At 42.9% G+C, this 11408-nt stretch overlaps 1 protein-coding gene and 1 pseudogene across 1 annotated transcript; both read right to left on the reverse strand.

Moving 5' to 3' along the window:
• LOC149862187 (olfactory receptor 13H1-like) lies at positions 1 to 931 on the reverse strand (annotated as a pseudogene).
• Positions 932 to 10472: 9541 nt separating this feature from the next.
• On the reverse strand, positions 10473 to 11408 carry LOC149862188 (olfactory receptor 13H1-like). The gene has a single exon (XM_090052748.1). It carries the CDS (start codon positions 11406 to 11408, stop codon positions 10473 to 10475), a length of 936 nt encoding a protein of 311 aa, XP_089908874.1.

Consider the following 11408-nt stretch of genomic DNA (forward strand, 5'->3'; position numbering starts at 1 on the left):
TTATGAAGTTCCCTTCCCGCTGATCATTCTTTGCAAAGCCTCTTTCACCTCCTGGTTTCACAGTGTGTAGATTAGAGGGTTTAACATGGGTGTCACAGCTGTATAGAACACAGGAATGATTTTGTCTTGCTTTTGGGATGACTTGGACTGGGGCCTGAGGTACATGAACATGGCCGTTTCATAGAAAAGAGTCACCACAGTCAGGTGGGAACCACAGGTAGAGAAAGCCCTGGATCTGCCATCCACTGAGCAGATCCTTAAGATAGCTTTGATGATACGCATGCAAGAGAAAAGGATGAAGGAGAACGGGGCAAGGAGAGTGAGTGACCCACTGGCAAACATAACAGTTTGACTCTTGGAGGTATCTGAGCAAGCCAGCTTCAAGAGAGCTAGAAGATCACAGGCAAAATGATCGATTTCGTTCTTCCCACAGAGGTGAGAGGGCATGAGGATAATGGGGACTGTGGACAACAGGAAGGTAAGTGCCCATGAACCCAGTGCTAGGTGGCTGCATCGTGTCTTGCTCATGATGACTGTATACCGCAGTGGGTTGGAGATGGAAATGTAGTGGTCATAAACCATGACTGCCAACAGGAGGCGCTCAGTGGAACCTAAGAAAAGTGAAATTAGTAACTGGGAGGAACACCATGCACAGGAAATTGTGACTCTCTCAACTAAGAAGTTTACTAGTGCTTGTGGGACAGCGCTTGTTGAATAGCAGATATCCAGGAGGGACAAATTGGTAAGGAAGAAGTACATGGGGGTTTGAAGGTGCGGATCACCGAAGGTTAGGAGGATGATGAGGCCATTTCCAGTCAGAGTTACCAAATAGGCCACAAGGAAAAATCCTTAGTATTAGCTTTGTTGTGGGGTGGTTGGGGAAGCCAGTGAAGTTGAATTCAGCCCTGCTAGTTTCATTCTCTTCTCCCATGCCTTACTCTAAGAATTGTCTGTAAGAAGTAAAATATTTGAAAACAGACTTCACATAGAGTGCAAAGGGAATATTAATATGCTGGACATCAGGACTGGAACTATGCAAAGATAGATAATATTTGGGTACAAAGATGGATAGGTGGATAAATAAATAGAAATTAATCTGATTGGGAAAAAAAATAGCTAAATGGTATATTAAACAGTGAGGGATTTTTAAAGTTTCATATCAAATCTTATTCACAATAGCATATTATTTCAGGAAAAAAATCCTGAGAATTTAAAATCCCCTCCATTGACATTTGTATTTTTAATTGAATAAATATCAGCGCATTATTCAATTTATCTTTACCCAGCTTCCCTTAAACTTTGTAGTATGGCATATTAGTTGCTACTTATCTCTGCCAAAATTTAGGGGAAAAAATATCCACCAAATTACAAATCATTCCTAGTGATCTATATACATTGTGAATGGAAAACTGACAGTGAAATTCTGACTTATTGTTTACTACAATGAGAGATCAGAGGGATCAGTCCAACTGCAATGAATGTTACCTTCAACAATCTCAGACCATACTCATCCAGATGCCAAAGAATCCCTTTAATTCCCATTCAGCCAAACCAAGTCACTGTTTTACAATATAAAGAATGAGCTTTATGATATAGGATACTTCCCGCTGTGTGCTGATAAATTAGCTCATATTGATAGACTAGACTGACCACACCTCACATAAACATTTTCTATTTACCCTTCACTGAAGTAAACCTTTGATTATGGACCCCCGCCTCCCAAGTCATTATTCTCTTCTCTCTCTCTTGCTCTCTCTTTCTGAGTCAGCCCTGGTCCCCGGCACAGGCACATAATTGGAGATGAGCAAATAGATTGCTATAAAAACATAAAGATGTAAAATTTAAATTTTTGTGAAATCCCAAGCTAAACAATCAGTGAGTCAAGCAAGTAATTAAGCAAATAAATAAATACTTACTTCTTTCCCTTCTCCAGGTACTAAAGCGAAGTTGCAAGAAAATTACATTTCTGCCAATTCACTGGGTTTCTGAATCTCAGAATCCAAGAAAAGAATCCCACTAGGTCTTTTTCAGTAGTTGCAATAACCTAATACAATTATTTAGGTAATGGGTCAATTAAAAAAAAGTCCAACAGCTATGACTGAGAAACTTTCCCATCATGGATGTCTTGACAAAACTCATGGAGAAACAGAGTTGATGTTATGATGGCATTGTTAAAACAAGCATTCTAATTCAATGATCAGTTAAAAACTCTTCTTTAGCTGTACGTTTAGGAATATGTCGCTCTGAAATTTTTAAAAAGTATATCAATTCTTGCTTGGTTAAACAAGAAATTAGCTAAAAGGGAGGAAAGAATAAAAGAGAGAATGAGAAAAATACCTTAACCCTTTTTTTCCCCCCCAAGTGTCTGTGAGAGGATTTTAGATTATTAGTCTCTCCCTCATTCTTGTTATCTTTGTTTGAAATGAGCTGCCTACAGTTCAGATGAAAAGTCATTTTATATATTCCAGAGATGTGGAAGAGCCATTTGTTTCCTGGTTAGAAAATAAAGAATGAAAGAAAAAGTCTGTACTTAAAATAACCGCATGTGTTCCTACAGGGAATTATGACCTAATCCACTGACTCAAAGTAGACAATGAAAGTGATTCTCCTCTTGCTCATCATAGTGTCAATCACAAACCTGAAACTTCCCCTGGAGGGGCAGGTTCTTTTCTCCTTTACCCTAGTGGAAATCACAAGTAACAGTTAGAGGTCAACCCTCTGAGTTTTGTAGAGTTATAGATTCATAGATGTTAGGGGCTGGAAGGGACCTCGAGATCATTTGGTGTAGCCCCCCTGCACTTAGGCAGGAAATATTGCTAGGGTTAGGTGACCCCAGCAAGGTGTGCATCAAGTAATTTTTTAAAAAAATCTCCAGGGTAGGTGACTGTACCACCTCTGGGGGAAGTCTGTTCCAGATCCTTGGCACTTGAATCATAAAGAAGATCTCTTTATGTCCAATCTGCAGCGATGTTCAAGCAGTTTGTGTCCATTGTTTATTGTCTTTCCATGAGGTGCCTTGGTGAACAGATCCTCCTCCAGGCCCTGATGTCTGCCCCTTATATACTTACAGGCTGCGAGCAAGTCCCTTCTAGGTCTTCTTTTCTCCAGGCTGAACAGTCCCATGTCTTTCAGCCTCTTCTCATATGACCTGCTCTCCAGACTTCTAATCATGCACATGGCCCTCCTTTGGACTCTTTTTTTCCCCTCTTACTCCCTATGGGCGTGTCTGGATGATTGCGATGCCGCAAACTGAATGTAATGTATGTGCACTCATTCCCCACGCTGCAAATTTGCAGTATGGTAGGTTTTTTTGACACCAGGAAATCCCTGTGTCAAAAAAAAAAACGGTGGCAAAAAAGGTGGCACGGCACACGTGGCAGGAGTGTGCGCTACCAAACTGGGAGCCTGGCCAGCCCCTGCTACCAGATTGCTGCTGCTGCTGCCTCAGGAGGCCCCCAGGACCCCAAGTAAGGCTTCCCAGCCTCTCCTACCCCACCCAGACCATTTTTTTCCCATGGCTAACTGCATGTGGAGGGATGTGTGCCAGGGAAAAAAGCAGCATCATGAATTTGTGCCACTGCATGCGGCCCTTAGTGTCAATCAGGGTTAAACACTTAGAATGTGTTTTTTCAAGAAAGCATAGAAGTTTTTCTTGGATCTAACTATAGACTCAGACTGCCATCTCATGAGACATTTCAGCAGTCTCACAATCAGAACGGTAATTTTTATTATTTGGAATTTTGCTGGTTGAAAATTGGACTTTTCTTCTTTGTTCCCTATGGACTTCATTTTGAAATTGTTTGGCATATCAAAAGCTTTCCTCCTGTTTTAAGGAAATGTTTCATTCTCCTTTTTGATTTTAAACAAATATAAACATGAAAAGCCTAAAAATATACGAGTCACCAGAAATATTTGTGCTGGTAAAGTGTTGTTTAGAAACATTTTCTTTCTTTCTTTTTTTTTTTTTTAAAGAACAAAATAATTTGGCAACAACAAAAGAGAAGATTTTAGATAAGGAAAAATGCCTTGTTTTCAGGAAATCAGTTTTCAGTCCCACACTGAACTTAAGAAAAATAGACATAAGAGGAAACGTTTTTAAAGAGAAATGTATTTATAGAAGAAGTACTTCAATATTACATTCCAATATGGTCAGAAAGGTGTAGGCTGACATTCTCATAAGGGTTTGCTGCCTTTTTCCTCCAAACACTCTGATTGCATTTGCTGATGGACAGTTACTGTGGTCAAAATGTCTTGTACCAACTCTCCTTGAAAGACACTGTGTTAGAGTCTGACCTCAGCTCCTCCAACACCATCATTACTCTAAAGTTGCCCCTTCAAGCTTTTGTAAACTGGAATGTGTCAGGTTACTAAATCAGAATTAACAGATAAAATTTAAAGTATGCTTTTGAGAAGGAGTTTTTAAAAATGGGTTTTAATTAAAAAATCCAAAGTTGCAAAACAGTTAGGTTTCAGTTAAAAATAGCTTTCTTTTGATAAAATCTTTGGTCTTTTTTCCACATAGATGGTCTGCATTTCCTAAAAATTTATATATATTAATGGTAGTCAGAACAGTACAGTTACCATTCTGATTTGGAGATTGCTGAAATTTCCCATGGGATGGCAGTCCCAGTCTCTAGTTAGATCCAAGAAAAACATTTACCCTTTCTTGAAACAGCATCTACCCTTTCTCCAAATCAGAACAGAAATGGTCATCTTTTTTGCTGATGCTTTTTTTTGTGACTTAGCTCATCACTAAGGTTAAAGGTGTTGGAGGGATCTATCCAGAGGTATTTAACATGTTGAAGCCAAAATTATTATTAAAAAAAAAAAAAAAAAGTTAAATAAAATAACGTTAAGAAAAACAGTCACAGTGACTTCCAGACCAAGGGCAGATTGCCATGAAAGGAAAAGAAAAACATGTGTGCCTTTAAAAGTCAGTTCCATTTAATTTCTAAGTGTGAATATTAAATGCTACAGTCATACCAGTAGGGGCATTAAATGACCTTTGCAAGAAGTGCTACGTTGATTAGAGAAACCATATATGTTGAACTAAAAAGCTCAGTACTGGATGAACTCGTAGCTCATCAGGGAATTCACCTTGCAGTCAAACAGCAGGCATGAAATTGAGGTTACCGTCTTTCCACCTGTATGTTCATGAAGAATTCAAAGGTGAATACCTGCAAGACAACTAAAGTATTGTCCTATCAGTCTTGATACAATGCGTGAGTGACATAGAGAGAAAGAAATATTAAAGGAATTAGGCAATTATCCATACAAGCACTGAAAATTCATCATTCAGTTTAAAGGTAAAGGCAAATCAAACTTCTAGTTTGAAATATAAAAATGAGACATCTACACAGTTTTGTTTCTTCCTACTCAGAGAGAAGAAGGACAGAAAAGATGACCAAAAATCCAAAAATGATAAACTAGACGGAGGATGTAATGATCCAAAAATCAAAGCATCACAAACCTAAGAAATTCCCAAGTTAAGGTGTAACTTTAAACTAAAATCAAACTGGTTAAGTGGACTTGCATAGTGAAAACGCTCAAACCATCTTCAACCTCCCGGATAAGAGAGTAGGTCAATACCCTATTCAGTTAACACACATGAAGACACTGTAAATGCTCAATTTGATTTCAAATAAAACAATGGTCATGTTCCTTTTCCCCCAAATCTGTGAATGTAACTGAAGGTTTTTTCCTTGAACAGGAACTTAATTTTTGCTTGGATGGCAAGATAGAAAAAGAAAAAATTCTGACAAACTTCATTTTAGGGATAAATCCTATCCCACTTCTCATGCCTAAATGGCACAGTCACAGCTTGAAAAATATTTTAGTTTAGTTTATGTCATTACACACAGCTTATACTGGCTACAATATGCATGAGGCATTCATGAGGATGTTCAGTAGGGCTGAACTCCACAGTGAGAGTTGCTTATCCAGGCCTTCACATGGAGGTGTTTATCCCAAAATGGTAGATGTGTTTGCTTTTACCTTCTTAAACTAGGCACATCTGGGAGCCAGGGAGGTTCCACAGGAAGCAGGATCCACTAGCCACAATGGCACACAGGCCTTCAAACCACGGATGTCCAAATGGGTTCTAGCATCTTGATGCAGAGACATTGTGACAGAAAACCTGAGGCAACTAAGGGAAAGCTCAGATACCTTTATGGGAATGTCAGAAGCATGGGAAATAAACAGGAGGAACTGGCACTCCTTTTGGCTGATGAGGAATTTGACTTGATTGGGTTGACAGAGACCAGGTGGGATGATATTGTAGCAGGGTGGGGTCCCTAGGGGTGGCTGTGTTACCCCTCGGCTCCTTAACTGTGCCAGTCTTGCCCCACAGGCACCCCCTATCTTGCCCACCATGTCTTGTTGTTTATAACTGGCATAGGAAGGCTGCCCTTGATTTTTGGGTTTAGACATGGTCTAGCTAGATCTTACTGAACCCTGTGGTTCATAGACCCCTTGGTGTCCCACATTATGGTGGATGGTTCCTGAGTCTTTCAGCCTTATGGACTATATGCATGTCTCCAACCACCCCTTTACCACGACCCAAGCCTCACAGATGGCATTGACGTCCGGTCTAGGCCTTGCTGTGATTTGGCCCCCTTGTCCTTTCTGGGCTCTCTGTAGCCCTGTCTCCGTGCCTCACTGGTGCCGGGGCTGTCCACGGCCCTGTCTCTGTGCCTCTTCCTTGCTGGCACTGGGGTCTATACACCGCAAATACTGAGCCCTCTCTGGTGTCAGGGTCCCCACACTGTAGTGGGCCCCCAATAAAAGGCCTCTTCCTTCCCCAAACAGCTTCACCCAAACCACCAGTGTTATCAGACAGCAAACAAACAACAGCAATCAAACATGAGCCCCTGGGCTATAATGTAATACGGAGTTCGAGGCATGCTCTGCCCCTTTAAAAGGGTAAAACTTCTTCTCTAAAATTGGGTGCCTGTAGGCGAGGGTACCTTAAAGGCTCCTGGAGCCCCATTAGCCCTAAGCGTATCATATCTGACGGCTGTAGCTTCTCTGAGACCTTCTTTCCTGAAGGCTCTTTCTCCTTTGGCTACTGGCAGGGAACTGAACTGCCTGGTCCCAGCCCTAGGGTTTATATGGGCCTAGGGCCCTGCCTCTTCCAGCCAGCTAACCAGATGCTGGTGTGGCCAATTCCCTGATTAGCCAGTTGTCATGGCAACCTGCACCTGGGCTCTTATCTGGTTCTTTGTGTTCCCTCCCTGGGGAATCTCTGCTCTAAGACAGATGACAATATGCATAACTGGGCAGTTAATATTGAGGGTTACAGGCTTCATAGGAAGGATTGGATTGGGAAGAAGGGAGGATGTGTGGACCTCTATGTGAAAGAGCAGTACCCATCCCTGCAGGTCACCTTTGACAGCAGGAGAGGGTCCCTTGAGACCCTCTAGGTCAGGATACAAGGGGGACTGGGAGTAACAAGGAATAATGCCCATAAGTTGATGGACCTTTAATGGCTGTTAGTTGACAGAGAGTAGATTCAGGCTAGATATCAGGAGGCACTACTTCACAGTCAGGATGGCTAGGATCTGGAACCAACTTCCAAGGAAAGTGGTGCTCGCTCCTACCCTGGGGGTCTTCAAAAGAAGGCTTGATAGACACCTTGCCGAGGTTGTTTGACACCAGCATCCTTTCCTGCTCATGGCAGAGGGTTCAACTTGATGATCTGCTCAGGCCCCTTCTGACTATACCAGCTATGAAACTAGGGAGACCTAATGGTGGAAGTTTATTACAGGCCTCCCTTCCAAGATGAGGTGAGTGATCAGGTATTCTCAGGAGAACTGACTAGTGACATGATCATCATGGGTGACTTCAACTATCCAGACATCTGTTGGAAAGACCATTTGGCTGCCTCCAGCAGGTCAGCCAACTTCCTGGTGACAATAGATGATCTATTCCTGACATAGGTTGTGGAAGAGCCTACCAGGGGCAAGGCCACTCTGGACTTAGTGCTGGCCAAAGGGGAGCACATCATAGGTGACCTGAAGATTGGTGGTACTCTGGGTGACAATGACCATGACCTGATAAGATTTACCATCCACCATAAGATTGGGAAGTTAGTCACCAGAACAGAAGTCCTGAATTTCAAGAAGGCAAAGTTTGGTAAACTCAGGAGGATCACTGGAGAGGCCCTCTGCAACTGGCATTTGGACTCTCTGGTTGTGCAGGAACTATGGTGCTTCCTTAAGCATGGCTCAAAAACAGGCCATCCCCATGCAGCCCAAAAGTGGGAAGAGAGCCAGAAGACCTGCTTGGTTCACCAGCGATATTAGGGAGCTATTGAAAAAGAAAAAAGAAGTGTACATGCAATAGAGGAATGGCTCAGCAACCAGGAAAAAATACACTCATATGGCCAGGGCCTGCAGTTATGAGACATGGAAAGCTAAGGCAAGTCTGGAGATCAAACTAGGAACCGGTATAAAGGACAACAGAAAGTTCTTCTACAGATACATAGGGAGCAAAAAAATATCGGGCTTCATTGTGGGACCTCTACTGAATACCCAGGGTCAACCCACAGTCAATACACACAAAAAGGCAGAACTCCTGAATACATACTTTGCGTCAGTAAAAGTACTGCTCGTCTGACCAGAGGCCCAGGGAACAAGGGGAAGGTAACAACCGACATGAAATCATCCCAGAACAGGTGAAGCATCTTTTACAATGCTTGGGCATCTTCACGTCCACTGGACCAGATGATCTGCAACCAAGAGTCCTGAAATAACTGGCTGAACATATAGCAGAATCATTGGCCAAGCTATCTGAAGAGTCGTGGAACTCAGGAGTGGGCCCAGATGACTGAAAGAGGGCCAACAGGGTTCCCACGTTTAGGAAAGGAAAGAGGGGTAACCCCACAAACTACAGATCAGTCAGTGTGACCTCGGTCCTAGGTAAAATCTTTGAAAAGTTGGTAAAGGAGGCCATCAACTACAAGCTGGTAATGGATGGGGTGCTAAACAGCAATCAGCATGGCTTTGTCAAGGGCAGATCATGCCTGATGAACCTTGTGTCCTTCTACAACCAGGTCACTAACCATCTGGACGAAGGACACAAGGTTGATGCCATCTACTTAGACTACACTAAAGCATTTGACTCTGTCTGCCATGGGATTCTTTCTAACAAACTGGAGAGTACTGGGATGGACCAGTCTAGAGTGAGGTGGGTGGACAACTGGCTCAAAGGCCACTCCCAGAGAGTGGTGATCGATAGGCCTCATCCTGGAGGGCCATCTCCAGTGGGCTTCCCCAGGGATTGGAGCTCTGAACTGTGCTATTCAATATATTCATTAACAATTTGTATGAAGGGGTAGAAAGTACAATGATTAAGTCTGCAGATGATACCACACCGTGAGGAAATACGGACACACCAGAGGATAGGTCAAAGATCCAGGAGGACCTTGACAGACTGGACTTATGGGCGGAACAAAATCAGATGAAGTTTAAATGGGAAATGTTCAAGGTCCTTCACATGGGTAGGAAGAACCCTCACCACAACTATACAATGGGTGGTGGCCTATTGGCTGGCACAACATTTGAACAAGACCTGGGCGTCACGATTGACTGGAAGATATTTATGACCCAACAGTGTGATGAGGCTGCCAAAAGGGCAAATAAAACTCTGGCAGGCATCAGCCACTGTGTAGCCAATAGATCAAGGGAGGTACTCTTCCCTCTCTATTCAGCATTGGTGAGGCCTCAGCTGGAATACTGTGCCCAGTTCTGGGCACCACACTTCCAGAAGGATATGGATAAGCTCAAGAGTGTACAGAGAAGGACCATCTGTTTGTTTAAGGGCATGAAGGGTAGACCCTATGAGAAGAGACTCCAGGAACTGGGCCTGTTCAGCCTGAGGAAGAGAAGGCTGAAAGGTGACTTGATAACTTCCTACAGATACCTTGGGTGGCGGGGGGGAGCACCAAGAACTAGAAGAAAATCTATTCAGGAGGGTCCTTCAGGGGAAGATGGGGACCAGTAGGCATAAATTAATAGAGGGTAAATTCAGGTTGGATATAAGAATAAAATTCTCTGCAAGGGTCACCAGAATCTAGAACATACTCCCAGCGGTGCAGTCACCCTCTTTGGATGTGTCCAAGACAAGGGTGGACAGGCACCTTGCCAAGCTCATCTGAGCCCAATACTTCCTGCTCATGGCAGGGGACCAAATTTAATGATCGTACAGATCCATTTCAGTAACTATGATTCTATCGTTCTTGCATGGCTCCTGTCTCAGAGTGCAGCAAGTCCATGAAGGATAACCTCACTCCTTATTAAAACATCTACTAATCAAAATTCCATTTTCACATGAAAAGATACAAAATGTTGAAAAGGGAAAAACAGTACTTTTAATTGGAAAAAAAACAGTGTTTGTTCCTGTTACTGGGGATGTCATATACCTCAGGGTCAACACACCATCCCTGGATATGAAGGAGCCACAAAATATAAAATTCACTCTGAGTCTCCCTTTATACCAGTCACTTTCCTCAGGGCTTCTTTCACCTCTTTGTTTCTCAGTGTGTAGATTAGAGGATTTAACATAGGAGTCACAACTGCATAGAAAACAGAAACGATTTTGTCCTCCTGTTGGAATGACTTGGACTGTGGTTTGAGGTACATGCATATGGCTGTACCATAGAAGATGGTCACCACAGTGAGATGGGACCCACAGGTGGAGAAAGCTTTGGATTTGCCTTCCATCGAGCGGATGCGCAAGATCGTCATGATGATACGCATGTAAGAGAAAAGGATGAAGGAGAAAGGGGCAAGGAGGTTGAACGTTCCACTGGCAAACATAAAGATTTGATTCTTGGAGGTATCTGAACAAACCACCTTCATTACAGCAAGGATTTCACACATGAAATGGTCAATCTCATTCTTCCCACAGAACCATGATGGCATGCAGAAAAACGGGACTATAGTTAGGAGGAAGGTGATGGAGCAGGACCCCACTGCCAAGTGGATACATCGTGTCTTGCTCATGATGAGCGTATAATGCAGTGGGTTGGTGATGGCAATGTAGCGGTCATAAGCCATGACTGCCAGCAAAAGGCACTCAGTGGATCCTAAGAAGAGTGTGCTTAACATCTGGGAAAAACATCTAGTGTAGGAAATAGTGGGTCTGTCAACTGAAAAATTTATTAGTGCTTGTGGGATGGTGCTTGATGAATAGCAGATGTCGAGGAAGGACAAATTACTGAGGAAGAAGTACATGGGGGTGTGAAGGTGCAGATCACACAGGGTTAAGAGGATGATGAGGCCATTTCCAGTTAGGGTTACTAAATATACTATAAGGAAGAATGCAGTTAGCATCATCCTTGTCGTGGGGTGACTGGAGAAGCCAGTGAAAACAAAATCAGTCACTATGGTTTGATTGTCCTCTCCCAT

Source organism: Crocodylus siamensis, chromosome 6, assembly GCF_052110815.1.
Source record: "Crocodylus siamensis isolate JL-2025a chromosome 6, ASM5211081v1, whole genome shotgun sequence".
In the NCBI taxonomy this organism is placed as follows: domain Eukaryota; kingdom Metazoa; phylum Chordata; order Crocodylia; family Crocodylidae; genus Crocodylus; species Crocodylus siamensis.

Bases quoted from the DNA above. Each gene is read 5' to 3' on its own strand.
- LOC149862188 (XM_090052748.1), bottom strand. From the start codon at position 11,408: ATGGGAGAGGACAATCAAACCATAGTGACTGATTTTGTTTTCACTGGC.